The 25,811-nt window shown below is 47.4% G+C and overlaps 1 protein-coding gene and 1 non-coding gene across 4 annotated transcripts in view; both read left to right on the top strand.

The window, feature by feature from the left end:
- EZR (ezrin) overlaps window positions 1-25,811 on the top strand; it is a 46,161-nt gene that overhangs the window by 6,925 nt on the left and 13,425 nt on the right. For all 3 annotated transcript variants that reach the window (XM_040238909.1, XM_040238908.1, XM_040238910.1), the window contains exons 3-7: window positions 17,734-17,817; window positions 20,022-20,117; window positions 20,957-21,231; window positions 21,771-21,854; window positions 22,688-22,834. In XM_040238909.1, the coding sequence (XP_040094843.1) occupies window positions 17,734-17,817; window positions 20,022-20,117; window positions 20,957-21,231; window positions 21,771-21,854; window positions 22,688-22,834 (686 nt within the window). The remainder of the gene's footprint in view (window positions 1-17,733; window positions 17,818-20,021; window positions 20,118-20,956; window positions 21,232-21,770; window positions 21,855-22,687; window positions 22,835-25,811) is intronic.
- Window positions 19,734-19,806, top strand: TRNAE-UUC. The gene has a single exon. It is a non-coding gene; the product is annotated as a tRNA-Glu (tRNA).

Here is a 25,811-nt window from a genome sequence, read left to right as displayed (position 1 = left end):
GGAATGTGGCCAGGGTGGGAAAGGGAGACCACTGGATGGGGCTGAGGCTGCAGAAAGGCAAGCCCAGCTATGGTGCAGAGCGTCTCTCTGATTTGAACTTTTCTCTGCAGGGAGTTCAATTGCAGAGCTTAATTTGGCAGTGACCAGCGAGCTTTCAAATTTTGGCTCTCTTTGTTTTTAAAGGGAAAAAGAGGCCAACATTTCCTATTAAATGGCTGGGAACAAAGAGATCTCATTCCTTTTTCCTTTTTTTTTCTTCTATCCTTCCACACTGGCCTTTCCTTTTAATTACCATCCTAAATAATAGTATTGTAATTTCTAACAACATTTTGAATAATTTTACTAGTTCTTGCATTTTAGAAAAAGAAAGCAATATCACACTAGTTAATATAATTCTTTACTTTTTTTTAACTTAAACTTTGAGTCTGACACTTTGGGAATTCTTGGGATAATTCACTATACCTCTTTCTTACAATAATTAGACATTTCAGTTCAAATCTGAAGTAGTAGGATTCAGTCTTTTTTTGAAAATTAGTGAATACATTTTGAATTATCCCTTATGTTTTATTTAACTTCAGTACTAACTACACTTGGGATTCAACTACTCAATTAGTTTTTAATTTCAGCGCTTTCTGTACATCTGCCACTACTAATTAAATATGGAATATCTATTGACGATACCAGAAAGTTGCCTTATTTTGCTTCTAAGATCCTATCTATGGCTTTTGACATAAAGAATAAAGATCTTATTCCAGACTTCTGTAAATAGTTTTCTTTTTTAAGAAAGAAAAATAAACATTATGCTATGAGTTAGAGACTTTTGACTTAAGTGAAATACTTAATATATATTCTGTTAACATCTTATGGGGAAACCCAAATGAACTTTTTGGCCAGCCCAGTATAATTAATGTACATAACTTTTCCAAATAAAATAAAGATGCAAAGAGCTGTAAAAATAGTTTTGTAATTTGCTATTTACCTGTACTTTGGCAAGCCATTTAGTTTCTGTGAGGCTCTATTTGTTCATCTGTAAAGTGAAAGTTAAAACAAAATTTTTAAGTGAAAAGAATGTAAGTTAAACTAAGACAGGGGACCTCCTGATGGTCTAGTGGTAGAGAATCGTTTTGCAATGCAGGGTCACGAGTTCGATCCCTAGCCAGGGAACTAAGATCCCACATGCTATGGAGCAACTCAGCCCATGCGCCGCAACTAAGATCCAGTGCAACCAAGTACATTTTTTTAAGTTAAAGAAAAGAATAAAAGGTTTAAAAAATAAACTGAGACAAAGCTTATATCTGTGAAATCCAAACAGTTTCTCTTCCAGTATTGTAGACTTCAATTTCCTATGCACGCTTCTCCCTTGAAACGTAATTTACAAACTTCCCAGTGTAACCTATAGTTAAAACTAAGGGCTTTTGTCCCTGGGTTGTTATAAGCCAGGTGAAATTTGTCAATAGATCTTCCAGGGAAAACAGCAATGTGAAACATTTGAGTTATTTAGTGAAAGGGAATACTCTTTTTCATCCTCTGTCTTCTCATTGCCAGAATTCCCTTGTAAATCACATGGGTTCCTTCCTCATTTATTGAAGTCCTATTATATGCCCTTATGTGCTAGGTGTCGACTATAAAAATAAGAGGTTTTTGCCTTGATGGGGAGTCCAGTATGTAGACAATTGCAGTGCAGTATGGTGAGTATGGTAATAGAGATACAGAATATTATGTGCCCTGGAGAGCCTCCCAACTGGGGGAGATGCCTCAGGTGGGTGTTGAGGGATGCATAGGAGTTCACCAGTGCCCAAAAGCAGAAGGGCATTTCAGGCACCAGCAGTGGTTGCTACTGTTTTCCTCGTTTTACGATTCACATTCCATCCTCCAAGCCTGTTTAAACACCCATGGATAAACAGTAATGCTGTTTCAAAGGAAATGGAAAAAACTGTGTTATCATAATAATTATTTTTTTAACCTAATATACTTGAGAAAACAAACCTTGTAAGCAAAATGAAAAATTTCTGACCCTGACCGGACTTTTATTGATAAAGGATGAAACTTTGTAATAAGCATTAGACTTTGCTCTCCATTCTATTAGATTTGAAGTCAGTACCCACAGCGTAATTTTCTTTTCTATTTTTGCCTGAGAGATGATCAATTTAAAACTGTCTATATAAAAAAATTGTTGTTTCAGGTATCATAAACCATTGTTTCCACTTGGATGGGGTAGGGAAAGGCCTCTGCCTGTGGGCTACCAGCTAGGATTGGTTTTTACAATTTGAAGGGTTTTTCCAAGCAGTAAGAACAATAATATAGAACAGCCACCAAATAATGGCCCGCAAGGCCTGAAGTATTTTCTGTCTGGCCCATTACTGAAAAAATTTGCCAATCTCTGCCTTAGGATAAAACTAATTATTGCTGAGCCTTTGATATAACTTCCTATCTACTTCATGACTAAGCTAATAATGTATGGAGACGGATCCACCCCATTGGTTCCAATTTTTAAAACTATTTTGTCAAAGTACAAAGAATCCGTTTCGTTAGCCAGCGTCCAGCGCATCGCAGGCCTGAGTTGGACGTTTCCTGTGAACTTCATCACCAAGGAGCGGGCATGGCTGGCACTGTGGTAATGTTTTAAACAAGGCTGGTGTTCTGCGGATCTTGTTTCTCTAGGGAAGTGGTGGTATCTCCTGTGTCACATTTGCTCAGCCATTGTATAATGACAGGTTTCTGGCATATGCTAAAAGAAAGCAATTTGTACCCGATATTTGAGTTGGAAAGAGAATGTTATGTGAATGGGTTGCTTTTTTTCCATCACCGATCATTTAAAATTAACTATTGTCTATGTGTGAGTGTTTGAGCGAAGATGGTTTTATAATTTGATCCCTAGTTGGGAGCATTTTGGCTAAAGAAGAGCCCCTTCTCTTACTGTCCACCCCTTACTGCTTTGTTTACTTCAACTTATTTCTACGCAAAACGGCAACATATAAACTTGTTTCTTTGCTTTCTGTCTTTCCTGGCCCCAGAGTGAGAAGCCAAGTGGTTTAGGGGTGGGGGCATCATTATCTGCTTCTGGAAGAGATGTTTAAGTGCTTGCTTCATTGGCAGCTAGAGGGAAGAAGGGTCGGTGTGTAGGGAGCGTGCCTGCCGCTCTCTGGCCCCGAGCCCTTCCTCCTCTCTGAGAGTGAGGTCCCGGGAGGACCTCACTGTGCCTCGCACAGTGTAGCAGTGTCTCCTCTTTGTCACCACAGAGGACAGTGTAAATGTGGCCACTCCACTTGAACTAGTGAATTCTGATCTGATTAAAAGCTTTCATACCTCATGGTGGGCATCCTTTTTTGTTTCCCTGACTTAAACAGCCTAATAATACAATAGATTTTTTGCCTCCTTTTTTCTCCTGTTCCCACAATGAATACCACCACAACCCTCTGTAAAATTCATCTGTCATTCAGCAAGTAGAGAAGCTACTGTATGCTGGGTTATTTCAGTCCTGGGAATATGTTGGTGAGCAGGATGGGGGCAGTTCCTTCTTTCAAGACCCTTACACTGTAGTGGAGAAAGATACCTGCTGTCTGGGGGGGATGGGAGCTGGGGTCCGCTCTCATCCCGGCTTTGCCAAGAAGTGCAGCTACTTATATCCTTTTCACTGATTCTTTTCTTGGTTGAAGAGTTGAAACCCGGAGCGGAGTGACTTAGCTGGCAGCATGTGACTTTTTTTGTTGTTTTTTGGTAAATCACTGTTGCATTGGACTGTGAGCCAAGGTGACATTTCTCCAGGAACCTGTTTTCACAATAGGTTTGGTGATAAGTGCATAGTCATTTGCAATATCTGCTTGGATTCTTCCATCATTTCTCAAGCATTTGTTTTAGTGAAATTTATACTTTCTGAATAATATTTTGCCTATTGTACCATTACTATGTCTATCGATTTTTTTGGTAAAACAGGTTTTAGGAACATATCCAACGTTGTTCTTTAAGTTTTTAAAGAGAAAACTGAATCACAGATCACTTGGTAGCTCAGAACCTAAGTTTTAAATTGGAACTGCCTCTTTATTTATGAAAATATATATTAGTATTCTCATCAAGCTGTTTCATTGCCTTGATTACATAATTATGGATGTTGCTCGTTGGGTGTTCAAGTATCTGCTTACAAAATACATTGCTGTTTGGGTGGGACTCTTAAGTGGGAGATAGGGTGGGGGAAACCTGATGTTTATTAAGAAACTGGCCAAACAGGGCAGTTTGGAAATATAATAAGATGACAAAGTTGCAGAGGGCATTGTATGATTTGTGTAAATTGACTGTAAAAAGATAGTTTTGAGGCAGTTCATTGGGGAGCCATTGAACATTGACTAAACTTTAATAATAATAAGTGCTAAGTCGCTCAGTTGTATCTGACTCCCTGCGACCCCATGGACTGTAGCTTGCCAGGCTCCTCTGCCTATGGGATTCTCCAGACAAGAATACTGGAGTGGGTTGCCATTTCCTTCTCCAGGGGATCTTCCTGACCCAGGGATCAAACCTGCATCTCTTACGTATCCTTCATTGGCAGGCAGGTTCTTTACCACTAGTTCCACCTAAGGAATAGTTTTTAATTGTGGGCTATGATGGGACATGGTGGTTTTGTATTTGTGTATGCTTATATATATGTATCTAAGCTTAAAATGGGGCTTCCCTGGTGGCTCAGAGGTTAAAGCGTCTGCCTGGAATGCGGGAGACCCGGGTTCTATCCCTGGGTCGGGAAGATCCCCTGGAGAAGGAAATGGCAACCCACTCCAGTACTCTTGCCTGGAAAATCCCATGGAGGGAGGAGCCTGGTAAGCTACAGTCCATGGGGTTGCAAAGAGTCAGACACAACTGAGCGACTTCACTTTCACTTTTCAAGCTTAAAATATATTTAAAGTCCATTAGGGCTACATACTGAAGTTTTTACAAGTGAAGTGATATACAATGGTCTTAAAATGTACCAGCAAAAAAAAATTTTTTTTAAGTGGTAGAGTGGATGAGTCAGGAGTCTTGGAGCTTTTGTGAATGTTTCCAGTTTTCTAAAATAAAAAGGTTGTGTGTGTGTGTGTGTTTTTTTTTTTTTAAGCACGTTGTAGGGGCAGAAGGGAAAGATGCCATCGCTTTTTCAAATCACCAGATCCCCCCAGGATCTGGACTCCCAGAGGAGAACCGCAGTTCTTAGCCCTTTGGTGCTCTGACGAGATGGGGGACTGACTTAACCCCACCTGGGCCCTCTCACCCTCCACACACCTTTTATTAAAGGAGACTCAGGTCAGAACTGCAGTGACTTGGAAACACACAGAACTCTCTGTTCCCAGCTGGTTCCTCTGTGACTCTGTATTCCCACGATTTTTTTTTTTTTTTGGTGGGGGAAGGGGTGACCCAACTAGAAATAGGTCATTGTCTCAATAGCTGCATTCTCGAAGCTGAAAATTGGAAGTGAGCACACGAGGGTGGGGCATTACTTAGTGGAATCTTGAGCAGCCATTTGAAGAGATGAGTGTGCAGTCTGTGCTGGGACTGGGGGTGGGGTGGGAGGAGGTGAGACCCGAAGGAAATGAGGCAGCGGGGAGAGCTGCAGGGGCTGGTGGGCGGGGTTGAGAAGCAGCCTCCAGGTCTCCTCACTCCCGTCCGGGAACCGCCTACAGAATTATAATCCCGCTCCAGATGTAACATACTTGATTGTGACAAAGTATAAATTGAAGAGGTTATTTTTTTATAAACTTCCTATAATTTCAGAAACAAAGTGATTTAAAAGCACAAGTTCAGCTGAAGTTGGTTTACTCAAAGCAGATTTTGTTTGCTGATTTTTATTTTTATTTTTTTAGCTTGGATTAAAAAAAAAAAAACCATTGGTTGGGGTCTCTGTTTTTGAAAGATGGTAGAAGTAAAGACTTCTTGGTCAAGTTCAAGTACATCTTATCAAAGCTCCTTACAGGAGAAATACTGTTTAACACTGTTTCCAGTGTAGAAGTTAGTAATAATACCACAGCACATGTGACCTTAACTAGGGGCAATGATTTATTTAAGAAATAGTACAAAGTTTTAGCAGTACAAGGTTTTAGCGTGGGTTATTTCATATGCTCTTCGCTAAAACATCAGGTTAGCAAAGGAATTACGTTGTTTTGACAGTTTCATTCTTTCACAAGCTTTCCCCGCCACTGGATTAGAAAACTGTTCACAAACTTCTAAATTTGCTAAGAAAACAGTGCACTCGAGGTGGAATGAGGTTTAGTCGATAGGCCTTTAATTTCCTGTGTTTTATGAGCCTGGAATTAAACACCATTGTAGCATGTGATAGCCCTTTTGGCCCTGTCCCTTACTTTGCGTTCTTTTATGGGATCCTAAGTTTGTGGATGTGATTAACCTCCCTTTTCAGTGAACTAAATCAGTGCTGAAATCGTTTGACACACCTAGTAAAGCTGAAATGACGTATATCACAGAATCAAGAACCCACAGCCCAGTAGATGCAGAGACAGTAACCTCGAATGGTAATCTGTTTCACCTGCCCGGAGCGGGGAGAACAGAGGTGGGTGTAGATTATTTGTTTCTAGGAAGAAACAAGTTTCTTTTGCAAAAGGTAAACTTTCTCTCTGTTGTTACCCCTTCCTACGGAAAGTGGTGTCCATGTGTCTAGTTTAAAATGTACACACAGGGTGTACGTGATTCCCAGTGTAGAGGAAGTCAGTCCTGTTCACAGACACTCCCAATAAAAGATCGTAAAAACCTAGAGCCAGCAGGTATCAGGGATATTATTTTCACGTGCCATGGGCAGGTAGGGAAATCCCACCAGGTTACCCCACAGCGGAGACCTGGAACTTGGCTGAGAGTGAGGATGCTTGCGTTTGTCAGGGGGCTGGCAAGCGGTTTCTCACGGCCTTGGTTTCCTCCTTCCAAAGGCAGTGCCTCGGCTGGTGAACCTCGGGGAGGGTGTAGCACTGACTGTTTCCAAAACCCCGGTTTTAAAGTAGAGGAGGGGACTGACCCTCCTTTTTAGTGGGACGCTCAGAAATTTCCTTTCCAGCTCTAAGGTCAGGATTTTCTCTAGTTATGAGCACAGGCAAGACTGGTTTGTCCGCTTTTTGTATTGTTAAGCAGCCTTGGCTGACAGGAAGTGGGTCTGGGGGCAGGAAGTGGCCTACTTTCAGAGGAAAAGGAGCTCTGTAGAAAGACTCAGGATTTCATTTCATGTTCTTGAAATTTATACATACGATGTATAAAATTTATAAATACGATGGGTCTTAGCTCTTACGGTGGATCTGAGCTCTTTTTTCCTGTCTGTATCGTCTATCCATAGACTTTACAGACTTTGCACCCTGGGATTTGGAAATAACAAACTTTTCAAAATTTTAAAATCAGTGAAGATGCAGCTTTAGGACTAACATTTTAAGAGCTATACAACTATAAATATTTTTAATAGGTAAGGAAATTTCTAGGCCCCAGTTTCTCAACCTTTGAAAGAAGGTATTCACGCTAACTTTTACCTAAATACCCATTTAGAGTCATCCTACCAAATAGTTACCCATCCTCGCTATTCTGTGGCTTCTCTGATAGCTCAGTTGGTAAAGAATCTGCCTGCAATGCAGGAGACCCGGTTCGATTCCTGGGCCGGGGAGATCCCCTGGAGAAGGGATAGGCTACCCTCTCCAGTATTCTTGGGCTTCCCTGGTGGCTCAGCTGGTAAAGAATCCAACTGCAATGTGGGAGACCTGGGTTCGATCCCTGAGTTGGGAAGATCCCGTGGAGAAGGGAAGGGCTACCCACTCCAGTATTATGGCCTAGAAAATTCCATGGACTGTACAGTCCATGGGGTCACAGAGAGTCGTACATGACTGAGCGATTTTCACTTTTCTTTCCTCCCTATTCTAACCGGTCTACTTAGAACATATACATTTATGTAACATAAATAGGATCTAAAATATGGCATAATGTAGATATCTGAAACAAGTCATAGGGAAATTCCAAGACCCAGCTTTCACGTTTCACTCTGCCCTGTTATTATCCATAGCATGTTAAGAATTTAGCTTTTTCCCTGTAAGCTTTAGCCTAAAGGTGGTGGAGGAGAGCAGTTTGGAAATGAGAGGTATGTAGTGTGGGTTTTCATGATCCACTCCAAGTTCCCAATACTCCTTAAAGTGATACAAATTCTCTGTAACGTAAGGTAGGTGCCCACCCCAGGGCATCTTGACCCTCTGAAGATGGGAACCAAGAAACTCTCCCTATCGTTGTTTGGAACCAAGAAACTCTCCCTGTTCTATCGTAATAGAATCACATTGGCTCATTTGACATTGAACTCTCTAGATCTGACTTGACTTTTCATCAGTGTGTGTGCGTGTGTGTGCTAATTCGCTTCAGTCGTGTCCCTATGGACTGTAGCCCACCAGGCTTCTCTGTCCATAGGATTCTCCAGGCAAGAATACTGGAGTGGGTTGCCATGCCCTCCTCCAGGGGATCTTCCAGGAGACCAGGGGCAGCCAACACAGGCATCCCCTTGTCCTTGTAGTCCCAGGAATAGCGCCTGTCCGTGAATCAGGAAGCGAGGTCAGCACTTTGACCTCCTCAGGAGTTGTCACGAGTGGGCTCTTGTAGCCCTAAAGTTGGATGGTTTTATTGTTCCTATTACTAGGCAATAAGAGGCTGCTATATTATCCTAGTATTGTACAATTCTACGAAAACTTTAATAGAATGCGAGTTTGTGTCTGTCCTACCCATGTGTCTCAGCTGGGTTGTTGTACCTCAGACCAGTTGATGGTGTGTGGAATTCTTACTGCATTGCCTGGCAGTTTGGTCTGATTAATTCCATAGACTTTTTGTTTTACAAGATTTGTGGAGCTAGAAGGCCAGTTTTCTTTGGCATCTGGAAATTTTTCCTAAGCCTGACAAGCCAGTTTCTTCACCTTGACTCTTTTTCTTCTTTAACCTTGAAAAAGAAGACAGGAGATAACGATTGGGTACAGGTGGCACAGTGGTAATCTGTCTGGCATTGCAGGAGATGCAAGAGACAGGGGTTCAGTCCCTGGGTTGGGAAGGTCCCCTGGAGACGGAAATGGCAACCCACGCCAGGATTCTTGCCTGGAAAGTTCCATGGACAGAGGAGCCTGGTGGGCTGCAGTTCATGGGGTTGAAAGAGTCTGACATGACTGGGCACAAGCACACACACATAATTTATCTTGAGTTTAGAACTTACGATACAGAGGAGTGAAAGGAAGGAGTAATAGTAAAAATTATCATCCACTGGTGGTCAGGTTTGCCATAGGGCTATATTATTAGTAAGATGTATTCAGCCGTTCTTCACACCTTCTCTAAAGGTCAGTAAACCACATGAAGTCTGGTGCTAAGAGCTCGAGCTTACATGCGTGCCTCTGGAATTTCTGGTCCAGCTTGCCTTCAGGTGCATGGTGACATTAGCTACTGCTCTTGTGGGCAGCAGTTTAGAGCGACCCCTGCCTCTTGACTGACAGCGTAGTTGATGTCTCTGCCACTGCAGACAGTCTCAGTTTACCGCGGACATTACTCCGTTTAATGAAAACTTGTGTTTTAAGGCCACGTTTCTATTTGACTTGTCTTCTCTCTGTGCAGTGTTTTCAGTTTTTTTTGACATTCTGGTTTTTGTTTTGACCTCTCTATGCTTACGAGAATGGTGTACCGCGTAGGCGTTTTCTCAACTGCCTTTCATGAACAGAACACTGCTGCTAAGTCGCTTCGGTCGTGTCCGACTCTGTGCGACCCCATAGACGGCAGCCCTCCAGGCTCCCCCATCCCTGGGATTCTCCAGGCAAGAACACTGGACACTTCTAAAAATCTGTATGCTTATTAGAGATTGTAGCGATGTAAAGTGTGGTCATCGGATTTTTAATGGCAACTATTTTGTAGAATTTTGTTCATAATAAAGTGTTACTGGGGGCAGCACTGAACATCTGAGACAACCACTTCATTTTATAGAAACAAAGTTATCTGTAATATATCAGCCATTACCTCCACTATCTGAGGAAGGATTAGTGATGTGGCCCGAGAGGAGCTAAACAACAAAAGATCACTTGGCCTTTGGGGCTTTCTGGCTTTGCTTTCTAAGTTGGCTGAATTCTACCTGTTGGTAGAAGCAGGTCTGCGTTTCTACACTCAGCTGATTCCTTAATCAGGTTTGCTGAGCTCATGGTAATGATTTACAGAGGGTAGTTACCTGTTAGCCAGCATTTGTAAATGACCACTGTGTGTCATAGCTAATGCTGGGACTTAACTGAGTTGGAGTATTGTTCATAGAGATTGATTTTTATCTTAAAGGAGATCAGGCTGCAAAGAGGACTAAAACAGGGATTCCTCTGTGGAGACAGCCTCATTAAGAAGACCTGCCTGTGTGAGTTCAGGTCTAGTACTGAACAAAAGCCTAGTCGAGAGTATTTTCCTGTGGTGGAGGATCAGTAGTAGCCATGAATTCATTAACCTTGGGGGCGTCTCTGGCTGACCCGTGGGTGACACTTCCAGTGGGGGGGTGGGGTGCAGGGTGAGAGGAGATGGATCCCATGTGCTCAGGGTGCAGAACAGAAGCAATGTTGTAGCAAATTCAGTGAAGACTTTTGAAAGTGGTCTACATCCTCCCCAGGGATAAAAGTTATAAGGAAACAAAACTGGGGTGGGGGAGCCCTTAATCTTGCCAACTGGGGTCGGGGGGAGCTGTTAATCTTGCCAAAAGAAGCTGTGGCTCGTTCATGTTCAGAGTGCTAGCCAGGCCTCTTTCTGGAGAGCCGGGCTGCCTGGGTGTGGCCTCTCTTGTGAGCTGGGAAGAGCCGGGCCCACCCAGCCTCCTGAGTCAGCACCTCTGGGCCCGGGGCCCAGGAAGCTGTTTCGACAAGCTCTCCAGGTTAACTCTGCGGTGCGTTCAGGTTTGAGAACCCCTGGCGGAGCATGGGGGCCCTGGGGGAGCAGCTGTGCTCCTGCCTCCTGTGCCCAGGAAGCAGGTCTGGTATGGCTTCGGCGAACGGGCCCTGGAGGGGTTTAGGGGGTGACTCCACAAAAGGAAAATACAGAAGTAGTGTTGAGTTAAAAAAGATACTGGGCACTTCATTGAAGGCTGGCGATGGTGCTGCACACCGTCGGAGTTAACTGCAAAACAGGACTGTTGCTGCTGAGAATTTAGAGAAAGAACTCGAGTCGCTTGGGAGACCCCTGAACACGAGAGCCTGGGTTCTCCCCTCAGCCCATGGGAGGGCTGCTCCCTCTGCCCACCTGCTCCTGGTCTGTAAAGGGAAGGGGCTCACAGGCCTGGTGGCCTCCAGCGCCAGGGCGCCCCGGGGCGGACAGGAGGCAGTGCTTGGCACTGACTTTGCTTGGCAAGCTGGCACCTTCTTCCTGAGAACACAGGGTATTTTTATTTACAACTTAAATGACATAGTACACTTAAATTGCATTTTGGTTTTAAAAAATGCATTTTCTTTCATCTTCGCCCCTAAATTTTTTTTTATCCATTTGAATACCACATTGACCATAGTCTAGTTCAAATGACTTGTTTTCCAGCTGTTTCATATTTATCATCACCAAAGAACGTGGCAAGTAATAAGGAAGGTCTGCAACCCAAAATATCCACCAGCAGTGAATAGACAGACGAAAGTGATCCAGGTAGCGGAATATTACTCGGTAGTAAAAAAGGGGGAGTGCTCATACATGATACAAGGGATAAGTCTTGAAAATGTCAAGTGACAAAAGCAAGACCCCAAAGACCACATGGTAAAATGATTCTGTTATGTGAAGTGTCCAAAATAGAGAAGTCTGTGGGGCCAGAAAGTCGACTCTTGGTTGCCAGGGCTGGGAGGAAGGAGTAATGGAGTGACTGCCAGCGGGCATGGCATTTCTTTCTGGGGTGATGAAATGTTTCTAAAATTAGTGGGTTGGTTGCATAACTCTGAGAAGTTACTAAAAACCACTGAAGTGCACATTTTAAATGGTGAGTTTTATGGGATGTAAGTTATATTCTAACAAAGCTGTTGTAGACTAATGATTCAAGGACGAAAAATCAAAATACAATATCGTCTCAGTAATTATTCAGTACGTGAACCAAAATAGCACCTGAAGTTTGAAGATTTTATAGTTTGTTTCAGTTGTAAAGCTTTTTTCTTCATCACACTCCTGGGCTTTCGTTCTCCCATTTGTGGGAGAAATTTTACCGGACAACTTCCTGTCAGAGCTTTCCTAAGCATTTGAAGGTTCTTATCCAAATATTTGAAAACGGTGGAAGCTGCTGAAGTGGCACTTTGGAAGAGGGTGGGGATGTTGGAAACAGCGCTGACATTTTAAATGATTATGAAAGGTCAGGCTCTCGGCGTAATCTTGGTGGTGCTTAGATAGTTGTGCTCACACTAATTTTGAGTAAATGCAGGTGTGATAATATAGGGATTAATCTGTTATTGCTGAGTCCACTGCCTGCAGTCCAAACATTCAAATGTTACTATTTGAATTTCCCTTTCTCAGTGGGTTTCCTGATTCCTCCAAGTATATAGTAAAATCATTGCAAACTTGTTTCCCCTGCAGTATTCTGGCTTCTAAATCACCTAAACCGGGTTGGTCTATTAAGATGTAAAGCAGCTGCTTGTTTGTGGAAGAACCGGTCTTGAAATTCTCCCTCCTGTCTTGGTCTTCAGTATGGTGTGAATTTATTTTGTAAAAAGTGTGGCAGGAGAGGTTATCTTTCTTACACCGAGTTTAAAGTAGTTCAGCAGGAAGTAGACATTTCTCAAAGGAAAAATTGCAAGACTAGATTTCCTTACCAAAGTGAGGAGAGATTAGTGAGGGAGGTAATTTGACAGCCAGAAATTCAGCTTACACATATACGGGTTACAAGTAAAATAATAGTATTTTATCGTCAACTCTATCTCTTCCGTATCTCAGACTCTTAGAAGGCATTTTAGATACCACTTTGATAAAATTATACTGAGAAGGCTCAAAAATCATGTTTTCCAAAATATATTCTGAAAAGTGCTGCTCTTTTGCGATACTCCGTGGGGGGAAAAAAAATCTCTGTAGTCAGAAGAATCTGGGAGACCTCAACTAAGGCCCCATCCTGGAATTTCACAATTTGCATGAATATCGCACACCCTTAAAGCCTTTTGATTAACTAAACAAAGAAAACAGAAACCGAGACCCTCAAGCTGTGTGACCTCAGAATACTGCCTCCCCACCCCCCAGGCCTTTTCCCCTCTTGAGGTTCAGGTAGTTGTGCAGAAAGTGCCAGCCGCGGGGTGGATGGTGCACTGTCGGAAGCCACTCCTGTCATTAAGCTGTAGAATGCAGACTTGGAAGAGCCCTTACAGATAAGTTTTTCCATTTTACGACTGACCGAGCTGGGAATGCCTCCCCCACACTGGGGGCTGGGACCGCGGGGGCCAGGGCGGGAGGGGGCCCAGGCTCAGAGGCCGGTCCTGCTGTCCGTCCGCCTTGTGTTCCATCTCCCGGACAGAATGAGCGAAGGGGACGGGAGGTTTATTACATTTTAAGAGGGTGAGTTGTTATTCCGTGTCTGTTTTTGAAAACCAGATTGGGGTTTAACACCTTTAATTCCTTATTGGGAAAAGGGCTGTCAGTCGCAGTGGAGCAACAGAACCTGTACTGTGTCGTCTGTCTGGTTGGAGAGGAGCGTCTCCCTCTTTGCGCATGTGAAAACAGGTGTGAGCTTCTCCTTTGTCCATGAAAATGGTCTCCCAGCCGGCTCGTGATTTTCACGTGAATTTCCCACCCCTCTGCGTGCCACGCCAGAGGAGGAGCCAAGGTGCATGTGTGCTCAGCCCTGTTCATTTCTTTGCACCTTGTGGACCGTAGCCCATTAGGCTCCTCTGCCCATGGGATTCTCCAGGCAGGAACACTGGAGTGGGTTGCCATTTCCTCCTCCAGGGGGTCTTCCCTACCCAGGGATCAAACCCACGTCTCCTGTGTCTCCTGCATTGACAGGCAGATCCTTCACCACTGAGCCACCTGGGAAACCCCTAAAACACATTATCTTACTCTAGAATTCTGACCTAGTATACAGCTGGTTAAAAAAGCCTCATTGTTGTAGAGTGCTAATGTGACTCCCATATTGAAACTTACTTATGAATTCCCATTATAGATGGTAGAATGTGGTTAGGTCTGGTTCCTTTAGGTTCTGACATTTTAGAAATCTAACTGCATCTTCATGCCATAGCTTCAAATGGAGTAGCGATTGAAGGAGCAACATGAATTATTTATCATCTACGCCAGCCACGCGGTTCTTTGTATGTAAGGGGTGAGCGTAACCTGAAAATTAAACTTTCACTGCTGCCCCCTTCAGACACAGCAGAATGTTAGAAAGGGTTTCAGCCTGGGGAAAAAACACTGCCCTTTTAGGGGTAGATTTTAAATGACTAACTGCACACTCCCACCGCACATTCCTATGGGATTTTGCTGCCTTCAGAGAATATTGCCTTTAATAAAAGTGTGTGATCTGGGGGAGAATAGAAAGGCAGTAAAGATGGCAAAACACGGTGGTTTTCTCCAGTCTTTGTGAGTCTTTTGGGTTTGCATGGTGATGCATTTAAGCCCTGGACCTCCAGCTTCTCGTGGGACCATTCTCACTTTTGTAACGTGAAGCACGTAATCCCACTTTATTTCTGTGGCACCACTACAAACACAAGAGCTCCCTTTTTCCAGGTTACACTTAAAGCAACTGATTGTATCAGGGAAACTGGACAGGATAGTAAACAGGAGAGTTGGGATGCCTAAGCCCAATTTCTTTAAAACAACGACAACAACAACCCTGGGTAAGTGGCCAAAACATGCAGATGAATGGGCCCCATCTTCTGAATAAATGTGTCACTTTAAACTGAAAGTTCATGCTATATTTCCACCCATTGTGACAGATGTGTAAAGTAACACTCTACTGATGGAGGCAGCCATGCTGTGGTCCTCAGTTTCCCCAGAGGGTGTGCGTGCGTGCGTGTTAATACTTCTAGAGGATTGGGCTGGGGGGGATACCTGTGTTTAGTGGGTGGGCTCAGGGATGCTAAACATCCCGTAGTCCTTGAGACGGTCTTGCAGAAGGAATGCTTGTGCTGCCCAGAAGAGCATGAGCCCCAGCCCCTGTGAGGGGCGCGAGGAGGCTGGGGACCTGTCGAGGCGCACACACGTCCAGTCCTGCAGGGCAGCTTGGGCTCATTCACGTGGTGTTCACCCGAGTGTCTGGCTGTCATGAGTTCTCCCGTCTCGACCTTGGTCTCAAGATGGTTGACTGTGCGCCGTTAGTGAAACACGCATATACTGATCACAGTTACCTTGAGTTTGTGCTCTTGGGGGTTGTCTGAAAATGTTAGTGCCTCCCTGATTTTGAACTGGGGCCAGTTAGCTGTTCCTTCTGATGGGGCTGGTGGGGAGATGCCTGCCTCCCACTGCTGGGCCCGGCCCGGCCCATGGTCAGAAGAGCCTTGCCTCCTCTCTGGCTCGCCGGCTGTGTTCCAGGTCCTGCACCAGATTGCATGATCACCAGCGTGCTGGACTCGGGAAAGTTCCTAGAAAGATCAGGCCAGGTGACACTTGGCACAACGTCCCACTGGAGCTGCTGAGGGTGATTTTAAGTCCCTGTGGTGGGAGGGGCAGTTTTTGCAGGTTGCACAGACCCTCCTGATAACACTTAATTTTTAAGAAGTTCATTTTCTATGTACTACTGGCTTGTCACATCTTAACCTTAGTAAAACTATTCATTTTGCGGGTTATTGCTTTTTCAAAGAGTTGTGTGAACTTTGAGTCAAATGTGAACATGCCTCAGAAACTTAAATAGCTTCCCCCCGCCAAATTCCTGTTAATAAGTTTGCAAAATGGTTAAAAATGGTGTGGTGATCACTTTTTTGTGTTAATTATTAGCATTGGTCTTAGGAGGTGACTTTTTTTCTCTTCCTCAGATTTAGAGGTGATCAAGGTTTAGAAGTTAAGAGTCTGAAGTGTGAGCCTCTGGTCTTTTGTATTCATCTCAACCAGGGTAGAAGCTTTGTCTTCATGGTCTGGCCCACACTGTCTGGTCTTTCAGTTTCTGAGTCAGTAAATAATAGAGAAAAGGCTGTGTGAGGTCCAGCGTTTGTCAGCCCCGGTTTCCCCACGGTAGTCTCAAGTGTGGCAGCCGTTGCAGGCTTCTAAGTGTAACCTGGAGCTGCGTTTGTTCCAGAATGTTTGTGTTTGTGCTTTTCCCACCTCTCATATGTGCCCTTGGAACCATAATTGAGAGAGACTCGCTGTATTTTGAGCTTCATAACAGCCACTTCGTGACTTCTTTAAAATATTGCTGTCAGGAAAAGGAAGAAACTTAGGCTTTATGTTTTGATAAAGACTCTAAAATGTGCCTAGTCTTGCTTCTTGGTAAACTTCATTTCTTGAATGTGTAGACTTGAGATTGGAGAGGAAACTTTTTAAAACCTGGGGCGTTGTATCTCCCTGCTCTATGTTATGTTGGGCAGAGACCCTTTAAGACAGACTGGATGTATGTATCCATCATCACAGTTTTGAGCGTTAGGGAAAAAACGATGTGAACAAAAATTAGTCTTTACGACTTCAAGTCTATGTATCCAGCCAGGGCCTGACACACTTTCAGAACTTACATCAGGAGGCTAAATAATACAGTTAATCTGTGTCCTCGTTACATTTCCATCTGAGTGGGAAGAGTTTGGAAAAGGTGCTGGCACCCCACTCCAGTACTCTTGCCTGGAAAATTCCAGGGATGGAGGAGCCTGGTGGGCTGCAGTCCATGGGGTCGCTAGGAGTCGGACAGGACTGAACAACTTCACTTTCACTTTTCACTTTCATGCATTGGAGAAGGCAGTGGCAACCCACTCCAGCGTTCTTGTCTGGAGAATCCCAGGGACGGGGGAGCCTGGTGGGCTGCTGTCTATGGGGTCGCACAGAGTCGGACACGACTGAAGTGACTTAGCAGCAGCAGCTGTTTCTGTATTTCACTTGGAAAATGATGAGAAGCAGACATTTCTTAAGCACCATAGTTGCTGTGATATTTTCCTCCGGGGCTGTGATATAAAGTAGCTAGATTTGTATGTTTTTCTTATGCTAGTGACTTCCAGGTTTTTTCAAGTGATAGATTTGAAAATTGCCTGTAAGTAAATGTTTTTAAGCCACCAACTGTATGGCAGCTTCGATGACATTTTTTCCAGCCTTCCCATCAGTCTTCCTGTCCTAGTAATGCTTCCGTGTTTTTCCTGCCTTCATAATTATCCTTTTGGATTCCTGCACGGCACTCTGTCCTCCTGGGTGTGTCTTCAGCCATTCACCCACCTCCCTTCACTGCTGAGGAGGTCTCTCAGGTTGCTGTACAGAGCCTTCTCTCCTATTACCTGCAGACTTGGGTTCCCCGGGGGGCGGCTCCCCACCTGTGGGGCTCCATGGACCTGTGTAGGGGTCAGAATGTGAGATGGTGTGTGTGTGCAAAGTGTGTTAACAGTCATCAAAGTATCTTTGTAGAAAAACAGCTTAGACCTGAGTGTGAGTGTGCTTTTTTTAAAGCCACAAGGGCACACATTTGAATCCAAGCTGTGTATGTGTGCAGAGCTGGGTGTGTGTGTGTGTGGTGACAGATGTGAGCTCAGATGTGGCGGCTGGGTGTGTGTGTGTGGTGACAGACATGAGTTCGGGTGTGGAGGAGGAGCACTCTTGCCACGTTGCTTGGGACCTTTGGATTTCGGTGGAAGACTCGGGCTACATCTACAAGAACACCCGGTTAAGCGTGATGTGTATTTTTTTCAGATCAACGTCCGAGTGACCACCATGGATGCGGAGCTGGAGTTTGCCATCCAGCCAAACACCACAGGAAAGCAGCTTTTTGATCAGGTTGGTCTCTGCGCACTTCAGAGGGTTCCCAGTTAGAAAAGAGCATCTGAATCCCTTTGTTGGCTGAGCACAGTCATCAACTCCATCTGCAGCTTGCTTCTCTTGATGGAGCTGACCGTTTATTTGCCGCCTGCCAGCGGGACCCATACTCCCCAGGGGTGCCCCCTGTCCACAGCTCCCGAGGAGAGGGGACCCCAGGGCCTGAGCCAGGGCCTCACCTGCGAGCCCTGCCTGCCACCTCTCCCGCGGGGGTCTCCACAGTCCCCCTGGCTATTCCCTGCCACCTGGTGCAGGGTGGGGGACAGGGCACAGTGAGGAGCCAGGCTGGCATCTCCCGGCTCTCCCTGCAGCCGCAGCATCCCTAGCCCCTCGGGTGCCAGCACGCACCCCTCCCTTTTAACAAGAGCAGCGAACCACCGTGAGGGCCACGATAATTCTTCCACGGAACAGTTCCCGAGCTTTAGGCGGAGCGAGACCTACTTTTCCGGGCTCCGTAGATTCTGCGCTGGGACTGAGGGCCCAGTAGGGCGACAGGGCTGGGTTGGGGGTGTGCATTCCCGGCCACCTGCTCCGTTGGCAGCCTTCCTGAGAGGCCCTGCCGGTGGCCAGGCGCTGCTTCGCGCCCCAGCACCGATCTGGAAAGCGGAGCGGTGTTTTGGCAAGTGTAGAAGCTGGAGGTGACTCACCCGGGTCCGGTGGAGTCTCCTTTCATCGTCCCCGAATTTCCCCGAGCCAGTGAGCAGGTCCACCCAGGGGCTCCGCCAGGCACAGGGCCAGGACGCTGAGTGGACAGGACGTGGCTTCCCGCGGGTCAGAAACAGGCAGAGACTGTAGCTGGTGGATGGAGCGGAAGGGCTGGCAGGGAGCGGGGATAGCTGGGCCACGTGGGGCTTTCTCCGGCGGCCTTGAAGCCATTCAGAGAGGAAGACGGGGCAGGTTTCCTATGACGTTGAGGTGGAGGGAGGTTTGGCTTGTGGGGAGTGAGAAACTAGCAGTGGGGGTGTTGGAGGAAACCTGGTCTGGGAACCTGCCTCCTGCACTTGCTACCATAGAAACCAGATCTGGGGCTTCACCCGAGACGCAGGGGTTAGCCCTGATGGGAGTCAACACGGCCTTCGTGTCTTTCACGATGAGGAGTCCGGGGTAGAGACCTTCCTCCCCTTTTCTGGGTGCGTGGAGAGAGCGAATGAGTGGGTCTGTTCCTGGCCCGGCAGTAAACAGCCTCCAGCAAGCATCTGCACCCTTCTGCCAAAGCCAGTGAGGAAGCAGGCTCAGGGCAGACTTCAGTATTGATACAGATTTGTCGCTTGCGGTGCGTACAGTCCTCTTTCAAGTTTGATAGAAGTCATACGTTTGAAGAATGGTAACCTTTCTTTTTTCAAAGCTTAACGTTACGTGTCATAGAATTTATACAGCAAAATCCTAGGACTCGGTTTTGATGATATTCAGCAAGTGTCCACAGCAAATTGCTTTTTGGCTTCAAGGCACAAAAATAACCAGTGTGGGACTCTCTCTCTAACCGGCCACGGGAGACTTTTCCCTAGTACTAGAGAGAATTTAAAATGGAAACTCTCCCTATGACCTGGGCTGAATTCTCCCTTCCTGTATCAGAATTTCACATTTCTGGGGGAGCTTAGAGTCACCCCTTGGCGCATGTGAAGCTGAGCACCCCCTCATCCCTGGAAGCTTGCTGCCTCTGCACGTGGGCACCCCTGGTGGGAACAGCTACACCTGTGGCACACACACCTTTGCTGGTGACCCTGGGTTGTCCCCCGTATCTGTGTGCCCCCTGCAGCCCACCTACCCGTCTTTACTCAGGAAGCTGTGATGGGGGCCAGAGGAGTAAGGGTGACATTATAAGCTTTGTTATCCCTAACACCGCTGAAACATGTATTAAAGCAAGTGTTTCAAGGACTTCCCTGGCGGTCCAGTGGTTAGGACTCGGGACTTTCACTGCTGTGGGCCCAGGTTCGATTCCTGGTCAGGGAACTAGGAGCCCAGACACTGTGTGGCCTAAAAACAAAAAAGACTGGATGGCTGGTGTCTGTTGGTAACAGGCCGCATAGGTGAGGCTGCCTGGTGTGACAAAGCCAGCACCTCGCTCTCGTGGGGGGTCTGCTGTACCCCGTGGCGGGGCTCCCCGGGGCCAGTGCCCCTCCAGAGAGCTTCTCATGATAGTTCCAACCCCCATTCCTTTCCTACAGGTGGTTAAGACCATCGGCCTTAGGGAAGTGTGGTACTTTGGCCTCCAGTATGTGGATAACAAAGGATTTCCTACGTGGTTGAAACTTGATAAAAAGGTAAGTCAGAGTTAACTATTTACAGGCTATTAATTGGGTTTGGTCTACTCTGTTGACATTGAAACTCTGTCTTTTGTTTTTTGTTCCTTTCTATTTGTGTAAAAGTTTTTATAGACAGAAAGGTTGCGGGTTTCAGGTAAACGGGGATAGGGGCTGGAAATTAGACCCTGGTCTTTCTCCTTACTGGAGTACGTGATGCATAATCGCTTAGGTTTTAGTTGACCTTAGTTTTGTTGGGTTTTTTTTTTCCTCCCCAATGAGACTGTTAATCTTAAAAACCATGAATCATCCAGTGTTTTGTAAGTAAGTCTTGTTACTGCTTTGTTTGGGCCTGTGATAGAGTTCCTTCCAACTCTACAGTCTGGATAATTCCATTAACAATTACAAAGAAAAGCAGTAAGCTAAGTGTCTTTTCTCCAGACCGTTTCTCCCTTTTCGCCAAGTCCCGCTTTCCTCCCGTATTACTGTACTTGGCAGGAGAGCAGTTGGAGGCATGCAAGAGCTGGGGGAGGCCGTGAAGAGTTAGTGAGAGCGAGGTCGTGGTCCTGGGCTGGCCTGGCCCTATGGACAAAGGCCGGATTCACAGGTCACTTGGACAGGCCCCAGGAGTTACAGCATCGCCACCCCCAGAAAACCAGGGCTGGGGCTCTTGTGAGGGTGTCACAGGATTCTCACCTGCCTTCTGTCTTCCATGCTAAAAGGTGACTTTCAGAGTCACCATTACCTTCTGAAAACTGGCCTGCTGGACACTTTGAGCCAGTGGTTCAGCTTGTGCCGGGCTGGCGGGTCTCTGTCTGTGGGTGGACCTTGCAGTGAGTGTCTGGCTTCCCCCGACCCAGGTGTCTGCCCAGGAGCTCAGGAAGGAGAGCCCGCTGCAGTTCAAGTTCCGGGCCAAGTTCTACCCCGAGGACGTGGCTGAGGAGCTCATCCAGGACATCACGCAGAAGCTCTTCTTCCTGCAAGTGAAAGAAGGCATCCTCAGCGACGAGATCTACTGCCCGCCTGAGACTGCCGTGCTCCTGGGCTCCTACGCCGTGCAGGCCAAGTTCGGCGACTACAACAAGGAGCTGCACAAGGCCGGGTACCTCGGCTCTGAGCGGCTCATCCCCCAGAGGTCAGCCAGCGGGCCTTGAGGGTGGCGGGTTAGGAGGGTGGCAGGTTAGGATCAGCGAGCAGGGCTGGTGGGGGGTGGGTTCTCTGTAAGGCTTGCAGTGCAGCACTCTCCCAGGCCCCGATCCCCTCCGCGCCCCCCGCCCCCGAACAGGGCCTGCGGTAGAGACACTCAGTAGGGCAGGGCCGTCCTCACAGGTGTGACGTGGCTTCTTGGCTCTCCCTGGTGGATGATAAGTTGGTCCCTGTTAAATCTGTCTTTTATTTACTAGTGGTTACATAATTGACCCCTTTTGGAAGAAGAGGCTGCTTAGAATAAAATACCTTTTCAAAATTTTTCCAGAAGACGAGGCTCCTCTCATTCCAGGTTCTTAACTGTCCATCTGTTAATTGTCAGAAATGTTGTATACTAGGAAGTAGATGGTTTTATTTGGGAGGAAAAAAAAGTCATGGTTTGGGTGAGGCTGGGCCGTGGCCGGTCACTCGCCTCTCCCAGCCATTGGGGTGATTGACGGCCCTGTGCCCTCTTCCTTTGCCACCCAGAGTCATGGACCAGCACAAGCTCACCAGGGACCAGTGGGAGGACCGCATCCAAGTGTGGCACGCCGAGCACCGCGGGATGCTCAAGTGAGTGCTGGGCTGGGCTCTGTCTTCTCAGGGGAGACTCCGGTTACAGTCCTTCGGGGGACTCGGTGACCCGCTCGGAGCCGCTGGTGGCCGGTTCCTGGCAGGGAAGGTGTAACGAGCTGCCAGTGTGGTTTTTCTTAAAGCCAGGTGTCTTCCCCACTTCCCCAGAGCCAGAAGTGGTTCAGATTATACCTTCACACCCTCAGGCCTTCTCCTTGTTTGGGAGGAAAGAAAAACTTGTGTCTAAGATGCTTCAATTTCATCCTGGGGGCCAGAGCGTTGTTCACAGACCATCGGGCGCGCTGTTTCATTCAAAGTCCATAAGGTAGTTGTCTTTGAGAGGGTGTCAGTGTTGAAAAAGATCCCGAGAGAGAAACACTGCTATTAAAGAAGCAGCAGAGGGGCGTGTGGGAGGCCTGTCCTGTCGCCGTCCTCTCAGGTACTGGCAGCAGCTCTGATGATGTCCTGGCCACTGCAGTTCACGGGCAGTTTGGGCCTCGGAGACCGTGTGTCCTTGGCCTTTTCTCTCTGACCCGAGCATCTTCTGTGCTCCTAGTGAGGTGGATCGGGGAGGGCAGAGGCGGGGCAGGCTCCTGGGGCCCCCTGAGGCATCACGTGGGCGGCCGGGAGACAGGATCATGCCCAGTCCTCTGCGTCCAGAGGAACCAACGTGATCCAGTTCGGTTCTTTACTAATGTGTGAAGGGTGTCAGTGGTCAGTGTCCAGGACGGCTGGGGGCCTGCTCGGGTCACAGGCTGGCAGAGGCGCCGCAGTGGAGGCGCTGGTGTAACTGTTGCACGCGGCCCACACCCGTGTCTGCTCTCCCCATGTAGAGACAGCGCCATGCTGGAATACCTGAAGATTGCCCAGGACCTGGAAATGTACGGGATCAACTATTTTGAGATAAAAAATAAGAAAGGAACAGACCTTTGGCTCGGCGTTGATGCCCTTGGACTAAATATCTATGAGAAAGACGATAAGTGAGTCGGACTTTATGTTATCTTTTGTTTGTGGGGTAATCGGGCTTGGAAACAGTGCGGGAAGTGGCAGATATGCCCGTGGGTTACCGTCAGAGTGTTTACCTGGCAACTGATCGGCCCAGCGTCTGCCGCTGAAGGGCTTCACAGCTGTGATGTGGCCGTGTGGGAGGTTGGTCCAGAGGTGCGTGTTCCTTCTCTCCTGTTATTTCTCTCTCAGCCTGTCTGTCAGCCCATGTAGCACGTGCTGAGGGGACCACCAGGGTCCGTGACCTCAGAGGCTCTGGAGCTTGTGAAAGACAGAACAGAGCTGCAGGAGGGCACCCCGCCCCCTCCTCTGAGGCTGCCCACAGCTACCAGCTGGCAGTGCTCGGCAGCTTGAGGCTTGTGCTAATCTGGCCAAGAATATTTGTGATCTTACCGAGATCTTAAGATTCTGTAAACAATAGCCTTTATGTACAGACAATTTAGCTAAATCCTCAACTTGTGGGAGGTATCCGATTGCCTCTCAGAGTGTTAATGTTTGTTGACTGGGCTCTTCTGCAACGCAGGGCCGCCCCCCACCCCGTCCCCACTTCCTTTGCCCATCCCCATGGTTACCAACTCTGCACAGATGCCTTTTTCCTGCCAAGGAGCTGGATTCACAGGAAAAGATTGTTCTGATTGAGCGAGGGCACGTTTTCCAGGGCAGGTCCCTGCTGCTTGGTCTTGGAGTGGTAGCTCCCCCGTCTTACCTGCTCTCGAGTTAGCGGGTCTCTGCTCCCCCATGCCCCAGGCACGCTGCCCCCCACCCCCCCACGCCACGATCAAGAGCAGACTAGCACTGCTTTTGACAGACGATGTTATTTGGTGATTTAGTGTGTCCGACTCTCTGCAACCCCATGGCCTGTAGCCCGTCAGGCTCCTCTGTCCATGGGATTCTCCAAGCAAGAATACTGGAGTGGGTTGCCCTTTCCTCTTCCAGGGGATCTTCCCAAGCCAGGGATCGAACCTGTGTCTCCTGCATTGGCAGGTAGTTTCCTTTCTCCTGGGGGGTGAGGCCTGTGTAGGACACACCCTGCCCCTGGGCTGAGCCCCCAGAGTGGATGGAGGAGCACCTTTATCCACCCACCGGATGGCATGGTGCCAGTCAGACGACTCTAGTTACACTTAGGCCGTGGCTCGCTTAGCAGAGGAGCGCAAGGACTCATCTGAGGACCCAGAAGAGAGTCCCTGAGGACTCTCGGTGCACTCCTTCCGCTGGACCCAGGCGTGACCAGCCTGGATGAGTCAGGGTCTCAGGACCAGTCCTAGGGGAGCATCGTGGCCTCGTGATAACACGCGTGGGAAACCGCCTCTGTCTCTGAACGAGCAGATCTTGTAACATAGCCACAGCCGGGGCTGCCCCAACAGGTTTTTCAAGCTGCGGGACACTGCCGGGGGGCGAAAACTTGCTGCTGTCAGCTCATCACCATGCCTACCCACACACGTAAATGCCCCTTTCCTCCAATGAGTAACCTGAGTGAGCCGCTTTGCTCCCCCAGCCCTGCCTCTCCCCTCCGGCTCCCACCCACCCCTCAGCTGAGCTGTGGAATGAGTGGCCTCTTAAAGGGTCTTCTCCCCAAAGAAGACCCAGGGAGGGGCGTGGGGCGCGCCTTGCTTCCCCCCTCCCCACTCCTGCGGGCAGGTCGCTTAGTTCTTCGTAGTCAGAGCTGGGCTCCTTTGAAGCAAATACTGACAAGTCCCTTCCTTGGATGAGCAGGAGATTGTGGCTGGGTCTGAGGAATGCAGTGCCAGCGCTTAGCTGTGGTAAAGCTGTGTTAAAGGCTGACCCTCAGCCGTGGAGCTGATGGTGGAGCACCATGAGGACCTGGAGCGCTGCTCAAGGGAGAAGTCTGCTCTGTCCAGTGTGTGTTGGGTGATAGAGACCTGGTGCGCTTTGCGGATACAGGCTGAGTCACTTCAGTTGTGTCTGACTCTTCGCAATCTCATGGATTGTAGCCCTCCCTTCTCCTCCGTCCATGGGATTTTCCAGGCAGGCATACTGGAGTGGGTTGCCGTTTCTTCCTCCAGGGGATCTTCCTGACCCAGGCATTGAACCTGCATCTCCTGTGGCTCCTGAATTGCAGGCAGGTTCTTTACTGCTGAACCACCAGGGAAGTCCTGCAGATAAGCAGGTGTCTTTACTGAAAAGCTTATCCTTTTTTGTATTAAACATGCCGGGATGGGGGATGTTTCTTCCTTTTCCATTGTGTATATAACAGTCAAATGGGAAGCACTTGTCTTTCTGTAAACCCTTGATTCAGAGAGGAGAGGGCGTGGGCTGCTGATGCTGGCGTCAGCCTGGGGCAGGAAAAGTTGAGATTAGCTGTGTGACAACTGCCCGGCCAAAAACAAACCCAGAAGATCAGAGGAGCCTGATCTGCCGCAAACTCTTGGGCCTTTTGGAATCCCTTTTTGCCCAGCCTCGTTGCTCCCAGAGCTTACTCCTTTGGGCCTCTGTGTGTGGGTTGTGGCTGCAGCAGGAGGGGATGGGGACGAGATGAAGGCAGGTGTCTCTCCCCTCACATTGCTCACCCATGCTTGTAATCACACATCCTGATTTCCATTTCGTTGATGAGCGTTAGAAATGTTTCACCCATTTAAAAATACACAATTCTTTCCAGTTTCTAAAAATTTTGCTCCCAGCAGGTACTCTCTTCGGTGGGGAGGGGCTCTGGTGTTACATCTTTGCGCCTTATTCATCATTGGTGGCTTACCTGCATCTCCGAGGAGAGCAAAAAGGGATTTTATGATTCGTGAGTTTTGTGGATTCACAGGTATATCAGGATCACAGTTGTCAGACCATCCTCTCCTTTCTGTCCCCCAATTTGAACACAAAACAGATTTTATTTTTTAAATAGCTGGGTTTCTGACACAAGTTTGTTTCCACAAGGACCCCTCCGGAAACAGTTAGAGCACCTCGTAGAAGAGGTTTAAAAGCCCAGCTCAGATTGGCCGA

This window comes from Oryx dammah, unplaced genomic scaffold, assembly GCF_014754425.2.
Source record: "Oryx dammah isolate SB20612 unplaced genomic scaffold, SCBI_Odam_1.1 HiC_scaffold_4, whole genome shotgun sequence".
Taxonomy (NCBI): domain Eukaryota; kingdom Metazoa; phylum Chordata; class Mammalia; order Artiodactyla; family Bovidae; genus Oryx; species Oryx dammah.
This window is presented reverse-complemented; position numbering and strand designations above follow the sequence as displayed.